At 43.4% G+C, this 19618-nt stretch overlaps 1 protein-coding gene and 1 long non-coding RNA gene across 2 annotated transcripts in view; both read left to right on the forward strand.

The window, feature by feature from the left end:
• The window catches only part of LOC130193892 (uncharacterized), a 72570-nt gene that overhangs the window by 20620 nt on the left and 32332 nt on the right, over positions 1-19618 (forward strand). The window lies entirely within an intron of this gene.
• sox2 (SRY-box transcription factor 2) lies at positions 12772-15912 on the forward strand. Its single transcript, XM_056414701.1, has one exon. It carries the CDS (start codon positions 13304-13306, stop codon positions 14270-14272), a length of 969 nt encoding a protein of 322 aa, XP_056270676.1. The 5' UTR covers positions 12772-13303; the 3' UTR covers positions 14273-15912.

Here is a 19618-nt window from a genome sequence, read left to right on the forward strand (position 1 = left end):
CGGTGAGCTGGCATGGCAGAGAGAGGTCTCCAGATTATGTTTGTAGTTTCATTTTCTGTTACCTGCTGTCTGTGTGTGTGTGTGTGTGTGTGTGTGTGTGTGTGTGTGTGTGTGTAAGCCAGGGGAATGTCCTGGTTCATAACCAAAGCGCTGCCATTCCCTTGCTCGCCGTCCAAGCCCACCACAGAGGTCTGAACCTGCCACGATGATCCTCAGACCTGGATAAACATCAAAACCCTCTCCTCTCTTCAGCCCCCGCTAATCAGATGCCAGGCTCTGCCACTTTGTAAGAAGACAAGCCATCGTGCTCTGTGTGGACCGCTGCTATCTGTGTGTGTTTCTGCCAGGCTTAAATCTTCCTGCCTCTCCTGTTGCCGTGGTGCCTCTTTACCCTGGTGACCATTGCTTATATTCTCCCTCACAAACACAGGCCAGTCAGCGCCAACGCCGATGTGTGTTCCTTTTGGTTTCGCTTGTGTCGACACTTGAAGGTATTGTTTTCCTATGTATCGGATGGCAAAACACAGAACAGTGTAATATAACAGTATGAGACAGGGACACTCATGTTATCCTCTGTTTAAATGACGGCAAGCTAGAATAAAAGTAGAGTTCATGTCACAAAGTCGGTCACCGAATGAGCTCTTCCACACATTTGTATCGCTTTATCACGTTAAATGGGATTGCAGCAAAAGCAGGTTCAGTTTTTTTATGAAGTGGTATGCGTCTGAACACATTAGTAACAGAAGCTGGCACTTTATTGCAGAAAAGAAAACATCCTTGTGCTTAAAAAGACCACCGACACTCACACTTTGAAGGGTAATTAACAAGAACGGGTTCTACCTCTTCAACCGCTCAAACACTTAAAAAAGAGAAAACCTCTCATATGTAAACTTACAATAACAGAGTTGTACATCATTTAGTGGGTGGTTGGCATAACAAGCTGTAAACACATAAGGAACGTATCACATTATAAAGTTGATGTGTCAAATGTGTTCGCCAACAGTTTCCTATTTCCTGTGTTTTTTTTAGCTCTGTTTTTGTTTCCCACCAACTGCTGAGAATACCATCTGACTCTTTAGCTGTTAAAGGACTTCACGTTCACCAGCTAGTTGCTAACTTGGGCAGCTAGCAGAGCCGTGTGGAGATGTTTCTCATGCAAACAGCTGCTGTGTCCAAAAACAACGCTGTCGAGAACGGTGAGAGCGAATCGAAAGCTGAGCCACGAGCTGAGAGAAATGTGTCAAGTGATACCGCCATGTGGTATCATACAAGTAGTAAACAATATATCTGTATTACCATTGCATTAAATTGACAACATCCCACATGTTACAAATAATCTGATGAAGAATTTGAAGAATTCCCACATTGTCCTTGTGAAGGAATGATGCTGCAATGAAAAATGCCCTCCTGGATTTCTCTGGTTCACACAACACAACCGCGATAGTGAGGGACATCTGCAGTAATGTACTTGTTATAACTCTCAGACTACAATTGTGTGCGTGCTTGTGTGTGTGTGTGTGTGGGAGAAGGTATCATCTCAACTAGCTAGCGGCTAAATGACTCTCCACACTTCATTAACGGCGATGAGGTGAGCCGCTCATCTCCTCATTGTTAGCTAGCGCTAAACTGCAGTAATCCCAAACAAAGGGCCGGGGCCTTGCAGCAGCCTGCGTAGATTAGACCGCTTTCGTGAAAAATCCGAGAGAGAGATTTATTCTCATTCAAATTGGCCTGTAAACAAAACCAGCGCTGGCCGGGGGAGAGACGAGTGAGGATGTGTGGCATGAAACATCTCGTATGTGTACATGTGTAATGTAGCCGCAGAATGTGAGAGAGGCACACACATGAATAAAGACTTATACAACACATATTTTACATTCTACGTTAAGGTGGCCATTCCTCCAGAGAAACCTGGCGGGGGTGATTGGGAGGAACGGCTTGCCCCATCTGAACCCGAGCGGTGTTCTGTTCTTGGACTTCTGTGCTCGCCACGGTTTGTCCATAACGAACATAAGGTGGCTCATAAGTGTAGCTGGTACCAGAACACCTGAGGCCGGAGATCAATGATCGACTTTGTAATCGTATCATCTGATCTGCGGCCGTGTGTCTTGGACACTCGGGTGAAGAGAGGAGCAGAGCTGTCAACTGATGACCACCCGGTGGTGAGTTGGATCAGATGGTGGGGGGGGGTCGGCTAGAAAGACCTGGCAAGCCCAAACGTGAAGTAAGGGTGAACTGGGAACGTCTAGTGGAGGACCCTGTCTGGGAAGTCTTCAAATCCCACCTCTGGATGAACTTCTCACACATCCTGTGGGAGGTTGAGGACATGGAATCCTAGTGGACCATGTTCAAAGACTCTATTGTGGAAGCGGCCGATAGGAGCTGTGGTCGGAAGGTCACCGGTGCCTGTCGTGGTGGCAACCCGAGAACCCGGTGGTGGACACCGGGGGATAGGGAAGCCGTCAAGCTGAAGAAGGAGGCTGACCACATGAGGCACATCGGCAGACGGTGGAAAGAGCACTTTGAGAAACTCCTAAATCCGGCCAACATGTCCCCTGGCAGAGACCATCTTAGTGAAGAGGGATCTGAGCAGGAAGGCTAAGCTCTTAATTTACTGGTCGGTCGATGTTCCAACCCTCACCTATGGTCACGAACTTTGGGTTGTGACCATAATAACGAGGTCGCGGATACAAGCTGCAGAAATGAGTTTCCTCCGTAGGGTGGCCGGGCTCAGCCTTAGAGAGAGGGTACGGAGCTTGCACACTTGGAGTTGAGCCGCTACTCCTTCGCGTCAAAAGGAGTACGGTGAGGTGGTTCGGGCATCTGATTCGGATGCCTCCTGGACGCCTCCCTTTAGAGGTTTTCCAGGCACGTCCAACTGGAAGGAGACCCCGGGGAAGACCCAGGGATTATATCTCCCAGCTGGCCTGGGAACGCCTCGGGATCCCCCAGAATGAGCTGGAAAGTGTTGCGGGTGAGAGGGAAGACTGGGTCAGCCTGCTGGGTCTGCTGCTACAGCGACCCGACCCCGGATTAAGCGAATGAGAATGGATAGATGGATAGATGGATGAAAATGTCAAGTCATGGTGCTCAAAGCTTCGTGTTGTCAAATGCCCGTCAGAGAACTACATCATGTATTGCTGTACTCCTGTACTCGCGTATCGTTTGTCTCATTTGTTTCTCATTTGATCGATTATTGATGCGTTGTTTGTGTCAGGTGTTTTAAATGTGTCTTCCCTTTTGATTGGTTATTGGAGCTTCTGGCTTGTTATGATAAAAATGGATTATTAATTTGAATGTGATGCCTGTCGAAGTGTTGCACGATGTACAGGAGTTAAATTTTTTTTTTAATCATCAGCAACATTTTTTTCCCCATGACTTTGGATAATGCACAGAAACAGTTGTATTCGGTAAAAGGTAGGAAAAACTTCCGTTGATATGTTTGGATCATTCTGCTTTTTGCAGCCGGGAAGGGAAAACAACAAATACATTTTGCATTCTGAGTATTGTCGTGTTTTCAAATGAACCCATTCACACAGCAGAGGTTTTGACTTGTCAAAGCAATTATTAATTGGATTGGATTGGATTCAATTTATTGTCATTGCTAGAGTACAGGTACAGAGGCAACGAAATGGCAAGAAAGGATGAAAGATTACAGCATAACATGAGGGGAGAGAGCACATAAGCACATACATTTTAAACATGACTTGCAACATGTTATGTTAATTATTGTTGTGTTCCAGTAGTTATTGCAAGACAGTCAAAATGTCTGCTCGGCTGTTTAACGTCTTTTATATACACGTTTATTTTTGGATTCAAATGAAGAAAAACACATGTTTGTTGAATTGTTTTAATGTTGTGAGCTCCAGAACCAGCATCCCTTTCACTTCTATTGGGCCAGGGTACAACACTTCGACATGGATGCGTCAAAACTTGGGAAAATAAAACAACCATTTAAACATAGACAAACTGTCAGATCATTTGGTTATTCTACTCATGTGACAGGAGGCCGTAAACCAGATTCATATTTTTAAATGTTCTGCTCTTTTTAGTTCATGCAGCTGCCTGTAATGGCTCTGCAGAATAATAATTTAAAGTCACTCAAATGACAAGAGTTTTCCTTTCAGGCCGCCTGCTAATCTGACTTGATCATTAATAACCATTAATTAGCTCAGTGAGTAAGTTATATTAACATATCCTTCTTTGTCTGACTGATCTGATGTTTCGATTCGATGTTTTTGGCTTAATTCTGTACTGAAATGTCATAAATCACATTTTCTGATACTCGTCATTCTTATAAATAATCTGTAAATACTAGTGTTGATCCTTATTAGTTGTCAATCAAATGGATATGATGGCTATTATATAAATCATTATTTTAATATCATGTCAGAGGTGGATGCTGGTGGATGAAGTCGGTTTACGTAGTTGGTCAAATAATCTGACGTAGCCATTAGGATCCATCAGTCACCGATCATGGTTTGGTTGTCATGAAGTCCTCCTCCTTAAATGGTGCATGTTAGCCAGCAATCAAGTATGTGAACATTCTGAATACTCTCCATACTACTTAAATGTAATTTTCATCATCATAATCTAAGTCTGTGACTGCATTCACTGTCACGTCTTTGCTCAAATTCATATCAAATCTGAAAGCTGCGACAAGGAACTTTCATTTTCTGTCATTTCAGCGGTGGCACCAGCCTCCCTTTAGAAAAGCTCTAATTTTACTGCAGTCTGCACGCACGCACGCACACACACACACACACACACACACACACACACACACATGTTTGTGTTGGTTCTTTGTTTTCATGGTTGAATGTACTAGTATCTTGCTGGTTACTGGATGCCAGTACCTCCCCGACTCACCTTGTTGTACAAAACACAGGACACGATTCTCCTGAAGGACACATGAGATGCTGAGGACACTGAGAGATAGAAATGATCATCCTTCAGTTCAATAAATACATTATTCTAATGTCATAATTAAGCATGTATCTAATATACAGATTTTAATTTACACTCGATGACCATGCAAGAGGAAACATCAGTGGATCCCCAAATGAATGTCACTTTATCCAAAAGGGGACGTCAGCGTCACTGGAATGGCAATCCACCCAACGGTTGTTGAGATATTTCCCTCACTCAAACAAAGGTCAGAGGGATTCGTCCTCAGGAGACCATAAATATCCATCTTCAGAGCCACGCTGTTAGCGTTGCTGAAACATCCTCCATGTTGAGTGAACATCTTTGTTTGTTTTTGGTGAACTTCTTTATGTACTCAACCGAGAAGTCCCGGCTGGTCAAACACAGACAACAAATGCCCGGTGGCTTCAGTGGGCAGAAGTCCTCTGTGTCGACTCTGTTTGAACGGCCTCTGCAGCATTCTTCATTCACGAGGTGCCAGTGAAGAGAGCTGTTCTGTAAATATCTGACGGCTGTGTCTGCAACAGCTGCCGGACGGATGGACCGCCTCACTTCTGGCGCTGAGCATGTTGTAGGATATCTTTCAACAACATCATGTCCACACTGGCTTATTCAAGTCTTATTTCTTTTTCTTTTTAAGTTGTCCCCCTTACGCCGCAACATCAAAGCTGGGCATGACATCAAGGCAGAGAGTAGGACAGTCACAGGCCGGCTACTGTTTGAGGGTAGCCAAACTCAAAATGTTGTCCATCACACAGACAAATAAAAGAGCATAAAATAGGACTTTAATGAGAGAAACTTGACCTCTACTTTGTGACCTATACTGTCTGGTCGGGCATGTGCGGTCATTCATCCTTAGTGCAATAAAACATGAGGCAATTTTTTGCAGATTTTTCCATTCAGACCAATACAGTGTTTTTTGGGGGGAGGAGAAAGCCGGGGCGGAATATAGTGGCTTAGTTTAGAGAGGAAATGGTGTGTGTATAGGAGCTATTTATTTGATATTAGTATTTAATAATTGTGTTCACAATTCTTATTGTATTAGATTTTTTTATATATTAGGATTCCTTTTTCTTTGGATAGTTTTGTAGTTTAGTTTAATTATTTGTAGTTGTTTTCTAGGTTTACTTTGTCTTTTGGCTATTTATTTGTTTATTAATTGGGTAACGCTGTGGGCACCATGTGGTTATATGTAGGAGTAGGCAGGTACAGGACCAGCATGCACCTGGGTAGGCCGATTATTCCTTACCAGCGCAGGAGAGGCAGCTTGAGGAGTTCCTTTGTTCTTTTGTTTGTTTGCTTGTTTTGTTTAGTTGAATAAATCATGAGAAAAACATAATTCCGTATGGATAATACATTAGGCTGCGTAAACCACAAACCAATGGTGGCCCTTTGATTTATATTTGTTTGGGATCTATCAGACCAATGAGGGAGTTTCTTAGCAAACATTCATAAATGGACAGTTACTTGATGCTTTGGCTATATTGCCACTTATACTCATGCCAATACAGCACCTCAAGTTCAAACCATACACATTATATCTTGTGACATACATTTAGAAAATTATTTACAGTTACTGTAGGTGTGTTTACAGAAAATTGAGAGTTAAAAATGTTGATGTTGTGATATTTGTCCTTTTTTTACATGCGTGTTTATGTTGACATTATTATGACCAATAGCTCGTAGACCTTGTAATGCTTTCACACATACTTTAAACCACTTATCAGCATTTTCTAAATGGAAAAAACGCTCCTCCATAGCATTACGTCTCATTTCAACGCTCCAGATTTCAAACTGTTTACTGGAACGTCCCTTCAGCAAAACCAACATTGACTTTAAATGTAACCATTTGCGGGAGCATGTCCCAAAGAAAGTGCACACTTCAACTCCCAGCATGAGCCTTAAAACAGCCATTTGACAACATTGCTATTTCAAGGGTAAAATATACTGTACAGCAGTGTTAATGAATGGATGTGTGGTAATGTTTAGTGCGTGTGACATGATTGACAGTTGGCCCTCAATAGGGCCCCCCTATTTCCACTGATTACTGTGTCACTGTGTCCGTATCTCACACTCACACACACACACACACACACAAATCATACTATGCAGATACACAAAGGGAGCCCGCTGTGGATCTCCCATCAGGCCGAGGTGCGAGAAGACACACAAAACAGATGCAGCAAATGTGTCCGCTCTCATGCATATGGAAATATCAAAGTGTGAGGGACAGATTCAATGTAAAAACGCTTGAGCATTCAGTGATAATGCTGGTGTTTCTAAAGGCTCACGTGGTGCCACTGGACTCGTGCTTTCACATTCAGCCTCTGTGGATGGGTTTATAATTAAAAGTGCTCCATCTCTAATAAGAGTGCTATGTCTGTAATTTAGACTGTGTGGCACAGATTGATCAGATAAAGAGCCAAAGACATATTTATTCTACTAAACCTATTCAATCTGAGAGCACTGGTCCTCTCTCTCTCTCTCTCTCTCTCCTATAATATGACCTGAGTAATCCCAAATAAATGTGACTGACTTTTTTCATTTTTATTTTCCGTGTGAGGCAGGCTGTTGTAAAATGCGAGGCCTCGCTCTTAATCCACGGCATGTGTGTTGATACATGTGATCGGTGCATGGCTGAGGCTGAAGGATAGTGGTTTGTGTGTGTGTGTGTGTGTGTGTGTTTTATAACTGTTTTATAACTGTGTGTAGCTCCGTGAACTACGCCCCGGAGAGTTGAAATGGGATTCTTTCTCACCTCTCCTGTCCTCCATTATTCCCCCCGTTATTCCTTCTCTGCCCTCTCTTCCTAACTTCCATTCATTTCTCTCTCTCCTCCTCACCCCTCATCCCCTCATCCAGCACCCCTATCTTCTCCCGCTGCACCCACCCACCCGCCCTCCACCCCTGTGATAGACAGGGTGTCCTCACCTTGTAACGATCAGTGACATCCAATATGTTTGGCTTGGGATCATCCCCTGTGTGTCCATTGTGCTTGCTGTTGAACGCTTTATTGATTAGCCGTGAGTTAATTACAAATTACATCAAGCGTGGGCCGACTGAGGTGGCTTACATGGCTGCAGGATCCATCCTGCAGGACCTAATACATGTTGACTGCACAGACCTGCAGGCGTGCATCTCAACCAGCAGGTTACATTAGGCTACCCCCCCCCCCCACACACACACACACACACACACACACACACACCCCACACACCCCATTAGCAGCCGTGCATTTATGACATTTCACAGTGCCTTATCGCCGCTTTAAGGGCATGCAATATTTTCTGGGCCATTGTCGTGAAAAGGGTAGAATTAGAAACAGGACGTTTCCGCAAGACACCAATGGTATGCTACCTGAATACGTAATTCTATCAGGCACAACTTGACTCACCCTTTGCAAAATTATGAGTCTGTGCCAAATCCACAGCAGACCTTTGGAGGCTAATGTATTCTAGATTTAAGCTCCATTGTAAAACCCATAACACGCCTGCACCTGACCTGCTCTGCTGCAGACCCCCAAAACAACCTCTCACCTCAGACTTTTGCACAAAGTTAAGAAATGTAAATAACAGTAATAATAGTAATGGTAATAATAATAGCAGTAATAATCGTTGAAACCTGTAACAGCATGCATATTTGTTGTACTTTTTTTCTCTCCTTTTCACGCCGTGTCAGTTTCTTTTTGACATTGGCATGTAGGCTACTTTGTGCAAAAGGAAAAAAGGAGAGGAAAACAAATCTTTATCAAATCCCCATTCTGAGGCTTTCAATAAGGCAGGCCATTACCTCACTGGCGCTTTAGTTCGGCCTATACAAGAGAGAACAACATGGTTATTCAGGAGGACGTTTTAGATTTTTATTGTGGGCTCGCTATTCACAAAGAGCACCGTTATTGTATTAAAAAGAACCATCTGTGGCAGAAACAATGGCTTCAAATTATCTGTGAATACCCAGTGAACAAAATATAAAGCTTTTTCCTGCTCATTATGTGGGCTAAGCTAGGGGGTGGAAGATAGGAGAGGAGAGGCATAGACTTTGCTATAACTGACTTTTGTTGTTCTTGCTTGCATTCTTCTTCTTTTTAAATCGGCCCCCTTTTCACATTGTGTGTCGCCATAAACGGCTTTTCTTGTCGCAGGGCGAGCGGAAAGAAGACAGAGGAGCTCCACACAGACAGCGGGGCTCCGCGGGGCTGCACGCCGGACACAGCGAGCCGGCTGTCGGATGCAAACCGCGCAGGACTACCGAGGATGGGGGATGGGGGGGGGGGGGGGACACGCAGACCGCGCCGCTTACGGACGCTTGGCGGCCGGCGTCGGGAGCTCGGTGCCGGACGCGATGAGGCTCCCTCGCCGGGTGAGGCGGGAGGAAGACACGGAGGAAGTTGAGCGAAATGGCATCTTGTTTAATTTCTGCCCATCGAGACCAGAGGACTCTCATACTGTCGGTAAATTGGAGTGCGGCGGAGAAGAGTGTGTGTGTGTGTCGTGTGTGTGTGCGTGTGTGTGTTGTGTGTACGTGTGTGCGTGTGCGCGCGTGTCGGTGCGTAGAGCCTATATGTTAGCGTGTGTGTGTGCGTGTGTGTCAGTGCGTGTCTGTGTGTGTGTGTGTGTGTGAGAAACATCCAGTGTTGTGGAATGACACTGCATGGCATCGTGAGTTTGACTGACTGCCTCAGTTGTTGTTGTTGTTGGCCGGTTTGGTTTTTATTCTCGACATATACGCAGAGATCATCTGTGTAGACAGAATATACATATATATGGTTATCAAATGTTGTTTCCTTGATGATAATTTAAATATATTTATTTTATTTTCCTCTATTGGTATTAATTTTAAAGGATGAGAAATAACCCAAGGTTGGAATTACAATTCCAGCAGAACACCCTGTTAGTAGTTTTACTGCGGCTTCATCAGTGCGCGGTTATTAGACTATTAGAGACATTTATTTATATTGTCATCTAATCATGATGTTTAACATTTTATTATCACTTTATATTTCACTATTCTTGTTTAATGTGTTTAATTAATTATATTCTAATGTGTTACTCTTGTAACATCTTGTTAAATGTATAACCCGGTTAGACGCGTATGATTTATGCTATAATCTGCTTTATTTTAGTTCATCATTGCAGTAAATAATATAAATATCCGCTCAAATATATTTCGGAAGAAAGACAGCTGTGACATTATAAAAAACCAATACCTGTTTAACTGCACCATCTATTTGTAAGAAAATACCACTATACAGGTTTGTCAAATTAATTTCCATGTAAGACTTATTAATGTTTTCATAAAGTATTTACTCGGCTTCGTCTCCAGCTGCTGGTACGGCCCCTAGTGGCAAGAGTTTATTTAAATGTTACCTGAAATATGTCACCCTCATTGCCATGGGCTATACAATTACCGGATGTCATTTTACCTTTACCGGGATTAATTGTATAGATGTGTATATTTGCATTCCATTCGGATGAGTTAACAAGTACCAATATCACAGCGATCAGTTCAGAAATTATGTTTTATGAAAACGTTACTTGAGTTCAAACGAGCCATCCGTTATGCGCGACGACTGTCAGAAATATATATATATATATATATATATATATATATATATATATGTTAGAATATATATATATATATATATATAATTTTTTTATAATTTGTTTTTCAGTTATTTTGTTGCACTTTTTTCTTGCTTGTTTTTGCAGTGATCCTCTCACCTAAATGTGTACAACCACAAAACAGTATTTTGATATCACAGCATGCCGCTCACTATATTTGCAGTATCCATCCCAACCTGGTGTAGCGGGGGGCTTACAAGTGGTCCAAGGGAGCCGCCCCGCTAGTTTCTCCTGTTTTTTGTCAAACAACGGCTTTAATTCAAGATGATTGTGGATGCAGGGCCATTCCCGGCTGGATGGGGCCTGCTTTCAGAGAGCTGCAGGGCCCCGCTGTTCCTTTATTATCATAAACAGATTATAGGTAGCGGGGAACACACTCAGATGCAGATAGCAGCCGAGCGGCCCATTTCAACCTTGCATTATAATGGGCCGAGCTGCATGTGTCGCCTCTCGCAGCCTATTAAGCGCAAGATGAATCTTATGTAAGGTTGCCGGGGCCGGCATAATGAGAGCACTGGGGCTCCGCTCCTCCATTTATTATCAAATGACTAAAACAAAATAATAAGGCTTGATCTATTCACTTTCAATTACGATTTAATCTAGGGACACGCATTTAAATTTAATTATTTCAGGTGTATGTACTTGATCTATCTTTATGGGGCTGTCTGGCCTGCAGACCCAGACAGGGCGCGTTGAGCTTGCCAGTTGTTTGTTTGAGACCGGTTGGGTATTTTTTTTTTATATACATATTTTGCAACATTTCATATATCTTTAACTGAACTTCTAAAAAACAGTCATCCTCCATTCCCCCTCTCTACTTTGAGAAAGAAGAAAAAAACCGTAGGGCTTTTTGGGGGGTTGTCTGTAGTTCCCTATATGTCCAGTAGGCGGCACTGGTGTCACGCAGCAGGACGCCCGGGCTTCAGACGGAGATTCAGAAAAAGCACCAATACTCTTAGCCCTCAAACAAACTTTTAGTCGTTTTGGACATTACAACCATAATAATTATTTCGTCATAAATACGACGCTGCGCTGTTTCCCCTGATAATATCCTCCGTCTGGCCGGTCTGATCCCAGTAAAGTGAGGCAGGTGGAGGCCGCTTTTCATTCACACTAATTGGCTGACACGCTTGTTCAGGCTTATATGAATGAGCCGTGCCTTTTGTTCAAATACACTTTATCTTAAAATATTCCTCACCTTTATTTCTCCTCCCCTCGTGTCCCCGGCCGTATAGCCTATCCCCTCCCCGACAACAACAGCAGCACTGTGGCGGTGGAAGTGGAGTGCAGTCGGGTCTTTGTCCGGACAGATGTAGCGACAACATCCCAAACAAAAACCGCTTATTTGTGCTGAGATGAGCCCGTCTGCCTTCTGTGTGTTGGCATTCAACTTCACTAAACAAAAGGACTGGGGGAAACATCTTGGATTACCTTTCCTCTTTTCAACGCTAAAAACCAGCCGTGGTCCCCCCACCCCACCCCCACACCCACACACACATTCACTCACACAGCAGCGCCGCTATTCAACGCTTTGAGTTAACCAACAAAGTTTATTTAAGTGTTGTTATGTTATTGGGGCCGTAAGTGAGGGCATTAGTTACATTTTGATTTTGAACAGCAGCAGGGTCACGGGCCGGGACTTCATGTCAGGACAAAGCTGTTCCAGACAAGATGATACTGACACCATTATATTGTCCCCATTCGATCAATTTATTCAACACTTTTTATTGATTTTATTATTCTAATTTAATATCAACCTTTCTACTTTTGCTTTGTCGTTGAAATTCAAGCGACACATATACAAATATAAACAAAAACCGAAAAGAATCACTTTATTTATTAGAAATTATAAAGTCACTACGAAACATAGTTTTGTATTTCCTTTTGTATGTTTTAGGAACTATTTGTCTCATACTTTACCCGTTTAAGTTTCCAAAACGACACTGTCATTTCAAAAGTGCCAGCAAACTTTTGAAACTCTCTTCCTCTGTATAACATAAAAAACTGTTCAGAAAGTTCCACTGTATATATATATATATATATATATATATACATATATATACATGTATATATATACTTGTGTGTGTATATATATATATATATATATATATATATATATATATGTTCTCACATAAATATCTCCATGAGTCTGCAGATGGTAAATATGTACTTTATATTGGCTCTTATGGGCAGGCTGAAGATCGCGTGTAAGCCTGTGTCTCGGGGCAGAGCAGACCCCGCCCATTTATGCTAATTACAACCTCCCCTCCCCCTCGGCGTGTCAGGGGAGCAGGCCGGCTCTGATTGGCCAGGTCGAAGCCATTTATTCGCTGACAGCCCCGTCCACATGAATGGTTGTCTATTAACTTGCTCAAAAACTATCTGGAGTTGTCAAGGCTCAGGCGGACAGAGGCGAAAAGTACAGTTTGTTGATGCTTTTTCGGAGAAGCGACAGGAGAAGTTTTGTGGACACAAAATAGCGAGCGACCTATTGGGAGAAGGCTCTTTGTCACACACACGCTCTGACACACACTCACGGAGCGGGAGAGAGAGAGAGAGAAAGAGAGAGAGAGAGTGTGTGAAGACGCGGCTCGCTGCTTGTTGTTTTTCGTCCAGAGAAAAAGTTGCAGAGAAAACATCGACAGGTAACTTTTTGTGCGCGCTCCTCACTGGCTCGTGGAGTTTGTCTCGTTGGTTTTTCTTTCTTTTTCCGCCACCCCCGTGCTCGCGGGAGCTCCAACTAAAAGCTGTTCCTGATGTATAACATGATGGAGACTGAACTGAAGCCCCCGGCTCCCCAGACCAACACGGGGGGCTCGGGCAACACCAACACGTCCGGCACCGGCACCAACCAGAAAAACAGTCCGGAGCGGGTCAAGAGACCCATGAACGCGTTCATGGTGTGGTCCCGGGGCCAGAGGAGGAAGATGGCGCAAGAAAATCCCAAAATGCACAACTCGGAGATAAGCAAGAGGCTGGGCGCGGAGTGGAAACTTCTGTCGGAGAGCGAGAAGAGACCGTTCATCGACGAAGCCAAGAGGCTGCGGGCCCTGCACATGAAGGAGCATCCGGATTACAAATACCGGCCCAGGAGGAAAACCAAGACCCTCATGAAGAAGGACAAGTACACCTTGCCCGGTGGGCTGCTGTCGGCGGGAGGAAACGGGATGGGAGCTGGCGTCGGTGTCGGGGTGGGGGGCGGGCTGGGCGGCGGGGTGAACCAGCGGATGGACAGCTACGCGGCGCACATGAACGGCTGGACCAACGGGGGTTACGGCATGATGCAGGACCAGCTGAGCTACCAGCACCCGGGGCTGAACGCGCACAACCAGAGCCAGATGCAGTCCATGCACCGCTACGACATGAGCGCCCTGCAGTACAACACCATGGCCAGCTCCCAGAGCTACATGAACGGCTCCCCGACATACTCCATGTCCTATTCCCAGCAAGGCACGCCGGGGATGACCACCCTGGGCTCCATGGGGCCCTCATCGGTGGTGAAGTCCGAGTCCAGCAGCTCCAGCCCGCCCGTCGTCACCTCGTCTTCCCACCGGGCCGGCCCGGGCTGCCAAAGCGGAGATCTGAGGGACATGATCAGCATGTACCTGCCCGGGGCGGAGGTCAGCGAGCAGACCGCCCAGACCAGGCTACACATGTCCGGCCACTACCAGAGCACCGTGCCCGGGACGACGATCAACGGCACGCTGCCGTTAACACACATGTAAGAGACACAAAGCAGAGAGAGAGAGAGATAGAGAGACCTAGAAAGAGAGAGAGAGAGAGAGCGAGAAAGAGAGAGAGAGAGAGAGAGCGAGAGAGAGAGAGAGCGAGAGAGAGAGAGAAATGAACTTTTATAAAATAAACTGTGGGCGATTAACGTTGGACTATTTTTGTACAGAAAAATTTCGGGGTGGGAAGAGTTGTATAGAAGTCTCCAGAAAAAAGACACACGACTCTTTTTTTCTGTCATGTTATTCTAAAGGGAGCTCTAGAGGAACGGTAGGAGATCCCCCTCTTCACTGGTGGATGAAGTTTGGAAGACTAGAAAGTGGGAGTCGCAATCAAATGTTATTATTGCAATCACCTTTTGTACAGTATTTATCAAGGAAACATTACAATCAGATGAAATTGTTTGTTAAACTGCAAGAGGTTGCATTTATATATATATATATATATATATACATATATATATGTGTATATGTATATTTATATATATGTATATGTATATATATATGAAAGCAACACCAGTTCTGCAGAAAATATTAAAAAAATTAAGATGGCAGAACTGGAATTATAGAGGAGCGATCAGTTATGATCCTTTATAACTGCAAACATTGGAAAGAAAAGGGACATAAAAACGATACAGGTAATACTGTTTTTTCTTCTTCATTTAAGGTCAATATTACTTAACATTTTAATTTTCTTTAAAAAAAACAAAAGACACTTTTTTTCTCTCCTACAGCTTAAAATATAGGTTGTTAATTTATATTTCCGTCTCCCACTTTTCATCTGTTAGAGGTATGACGCTTGTGCTCTTTATTTTCTAATTGATTTGTACAATTTCTGTATATTTACTGTGATATTTTAAGTTTTTATTTCAAAGAAATTCATTCCCGTAGTTGTATTTTAAAAAGTGTGGCCTGTACACAGAAGCCAATCACTCTATGTATATATCTACCGGAACTAATACCATCCTTATAACAGTTACAATTTCAGCTGAGTATATTTTTTTTCATTATGCAGTTTGAAATGAATACATTTTGGAAATTTGGATACTTGATATTGTTTGAGTTTTGATTTTGATTTCTCTCTGTCATTTTATGTGTGCGGGTTAAATTGTCATCTGTCTTTCTTCTGATGTAATTATTCCCTGTAAATGTAACACTGACTTTTTACGTCTTTATGAATATAAATATTTGACTTCAGCTAACAAAAATATCAGTTTTGGGTGGTGCATTGCTTTCAAAACTCCACGGTTCAAATGACTCCGCGTGTGCGTTGTGATTTCTGTGCTCGTGCCTGCAGACAAGAAGCCGCCGTCTGTGGCCTGTTTCCTAAAAAGGGGGAAGACCTGTCCGACACATAATAACATCCCCAGGTTTACACTGACGTTTCTCCTCTTTTATTCTTCATTAAAAGCAAAACATAATCATCAATACGCAGCTGCTCCTGAGGCACTGGCTACATTTAAGAATATATATTTTATTTTTAAATTAATTCATGATTGTATTCTTATATTATTTTGTGGACCTGTTTTTTTTAATGGGACATGGGACTGAGGGAGGAATAATTACATATCCAGGCGTAAATCTGATTTATTTCCCTCATTCAGTTATTAAAGATTTGTGTCAACTGACAGAAGGATTTCTGTCGTTGGTGGATTTATTTATTCTAATGACACTTGACTGTGACCACAGCATCTCTGGATATTCATGAGTAGCCTATTTAGCCCGCAGCAACCTAATCCAATGAGCCCAGGCCCCTTCTCGTGCTGTAACGGTTCATCCTGATGTTTGTTTCAACAACAAAGTGAGAGACTTGTTTTGGACGCTTTCTCCGCGTTTTTGTTCTTCTTCTTTTCTGAATCACTGAGCTGCAGTTTATCAGCACTAAATGTTCAATTAGGTCTACATTGGAGCTGAACCCTCTTGAAACGGGACCAGCCCGGGATGCTTTTTTCTCCCGCGATGTCACGGCTGTATATAAAGTCTCGAGTGTGGCCATTTCAATTTCATGTTTAATCAAACGGGCCCTGCTGTTTCCCGTTAACCCCGGTTCTCACGGTTCAAAGCTCTCCGGTTACTCCACCATCACCCATCCCCACAATCATCCTGCGTTAAAAATTAAAAATAAACAGTACTGGTTCCAAAATGTTCCCATGCATCTATTTTCCGGCCAGACACCCCCCCCCCCCTCCCTCATCCCCCTATAATAATAATCCTTATGATGAGCTAACTGCTCACTCGCTCTGAATTTAACGAACGGTTTTAAATCTTGTGAGTGTGTGCGCACGCGCTGCGAGGTAGATTAGGACCGTTGTCTCTTGCAGGCTGGGTCCCGGGGGAGTAGAGCTCACATTAACGGGCAGATGAATATTTGAAGAGGCCCCTCGGTATTTATCGGTCCACTCCTCTCTCTCTCTCTCTCCTCTCTCTCCTCTCTCAAGAGGTCAGGGGATCGTTTGTTGTCCCATTAATTATTGATCCGAGCAGCTGAATTGGTTGTAATAACTGCAACCACAGGTGATAAACAAGTTGTTTTTAAAAGGTCGGACGAATAGATGCATTAAAGTCTCTTTTTATTTATTTCCATGAACACCGGGCCCCAACAGGCCCGGAGGCCCCGCGAAATGATGATGATTTCCCCCCCCCCCCTGCTGAGCGCTGCACCTTTGATGTGGTGGGAAAGCTTCTTGAATGAAGAGAATATACTTGATGGTTAACTTGTACCATACAAAGCTGTAGCTTATTTGTAACGCCATGTTGACACAATCAGGATGCACCTTAAGGCCAAGGCTCCTTTATAATATTACACTGATGCCCTTATGATGCCGGTTAAACACGTCTATGCTTTACATTTTCAGTCTTTATTCGTATTTTCTTGTGGAAATGTTTTTTTAGGAATAAAAAAATATTTTAAAAATAAAACGTCTTCATGTGAAATAGTCACTTCACGTGTGAGTGAAGCCAAACAGTCACAGCATATTGGACCCGCGCTATCTCGGCAGAACTAATTATTATCCGGCCCCCTGCTTTCCAAAATGTGATTTAATCTCAGAGTTGCTGCAGCTCACGGCGCTCCTGTTCAAACATTCAATAAATAAAGGCGCTGACGGCGATGCAGGGAATGACCTGTGTAACATGTTACACCTCGTATAGGATAATGGTATATCTTACTTCTTTTCAAATTAAAATGCTGTAAAGTTGATAATTGTTATATGTCGCAAAAAAATAACTGGTTCTAGTTGTATATGTTCGTTTCCACCGCGGACAGCCAGGTGTGTTTCGTGTGGTACGGAGGCCCGGTGAAGGTGTTCCCATGCGTCCTTTCATCCACCCACCGGTCTCCCCTTCTGTTGCTCGCGTGCAGTCAGGCTGTCGCAGCTCGAGGATATTTGGACTGCAACAGGTGGTAAGCGCGCGCCTCTGCTTTTTTTTATTTATCCCCCGCTTTAAAAACAAAACAAAAAAACCCTCTCAGATGTTATCTATGATAAGATCGCGTGTGTGTGCGCGTGTAGAGCTCGGGCTCGTTGGAGTGGCTTTTATCACAACATTGAAGTGTTACATTGTGTAGATGTTGCACTTTCACAGTTATTTTAGAATGGACGGTTATCATAATTTTAACAAATATGGGAATATACGAGACAATATGATCTGGATATGAACCGTTTAAACGAGAAAGTTAAGGCCTAAAAAAATTATGAAATATAATGTAAAGCATGAAGAGACAATGCGAATGCAAAGTAAGGTGTGTCTCACTGGCCGCTTTCCAAATCATATGTTTATTGTTGAGATTATATGATTTTTAAAATGAGGTCAAATGACCCCCCCCCCCCCCCACACACACACACACACACCCTCACACAAACACACACGCAAACAAAACGAGCTTAGTGGCCTGTAATGCCACCAGAGCCACTTTCCTTTTTCACCTCGTTGCGGATAATAAGGAGGAGGGGTCGTGACGCCACCCCCACATGAAGCGGTCCATTGGTCCTCATGTGTTTCCGTTGGTTAGTTTACTTCTATAGCTGATGTGTTGTGTTCTGTGGCAGCCAACTAATCAAATTGTCATGAGGAGAACCAGTAGTACATGTAGGCCTGTTTGACGGAGACTATTAGCCTGTTTCCACTCATCTACCCATAATATATATATATATATATATATATATATATATATATATATATATACATATATATATAAGTCTTTTAATTGAAAGACAACACATCAATACTTTCTAAGGCAGACACAGCAGGCCTTTTACTACAAAATAAATTAGTTTCATGTCGTGTTCCACTTTCTTTCACTATTTCTTCCGTTATTTAAATAGACCTCTGATTTGTAATTGTTTTACGGCCACATAAGTGCAGATTTAGCCTTTTGAAAGTATAGACTTGTACACACGTTCCTACAATGTGCCTGATGAATGTGGCTTTTGTCTCATGGTCAACTAAAGTTGGCAGACTGAACCCAGTCGTCCCTGCATGCTGGTGAGGAGGAAATAAAACACATAACAATAATCAAACTATATATTACTATTCAGGTTTGTGAAATAATTCCCGACATCTCTGCCTTCGTCAGAGAGAGAGAGAGAGGAACTATAAAAATGGGTGAATAGCAAAAGTGTGTGTGTGTGTGTGTGCGCGCGAGCGCGTTCGTATACGTGCGTGCGTGTGCGTGGATGTGTGTGGAGTGCCCAGGGACTGAATGGCAGCCAGTAGCCTGCTGATCAAGCGCAGGTGCAGGGAAGGGAAGCGGGCGGTGTGTGTGGAGAGGACTGACTCTCTCACACACACACACACACACACACACACACACACACACACACACACACACACACACACACACACACACACACACACACACACACACACAGTCACTTCCATAGAATTGGACCACACACTGACACAGACCAGCATGCCATCAGCCTCGCGCTGCTCTCCGCCTGTATTCTCAGAGGCTGGAGGCCTCTGCCGCCCCCCCCCTCTCAACTCCGTCACCAGCGGCTCTAGCTCCGTTTATCATTTCTTCTCATTGATGCCGACAGCTTGAGCGTCATCATATCAGAAATGCACGGTTTGAAGCGGATCAACAACTCTTGACCAAAAGAAAAGAAAAGTTGTGTTTTTAATGTAGCTATCATACAGTGGGACTGAGGAGGGGGTGGGGGGAGGAGGGGGGGGGGGCATACTATAGTGCATGACCTTGTTGTTGTTTTATCTGACTTGAGTTGTGTTTCTTCTTCTCTACTTCATATCGGATCATTTAGATGGATCTTAGCTAAACATCAATATTGTATGTTTATATTATAATATGAAGTTTAGACTGAATAAGAATAAATAGGCTAT

The sequence above is a fragment of the Pseudoliparis swirei genome, chromosome 5 (genome assembly GCF_029220125.1).
Source record: "Pseudoliparis swirei isolate HS2019 ecotype Mariana Trench chromosome 5, NWPU_hadal_v1, whole genome shotgun sequence".
Classification (NCBI taxonomy): Eukaryota; Metazoa; Chordata; class Actinopteri; order Perciformes; family Liparidae; genus Pseudoliparis; species Pseudoliparis swirei.

Bases quoted from the DNA above. Each gene is read 5' to 3' on its own strand.
- sox2 (XM_056414701.1), top strand. From the start codon at position 13,304: ATGTATAACATGATGGAGACTGAACTGAAGCCCCCGGCTCCCCAGACC.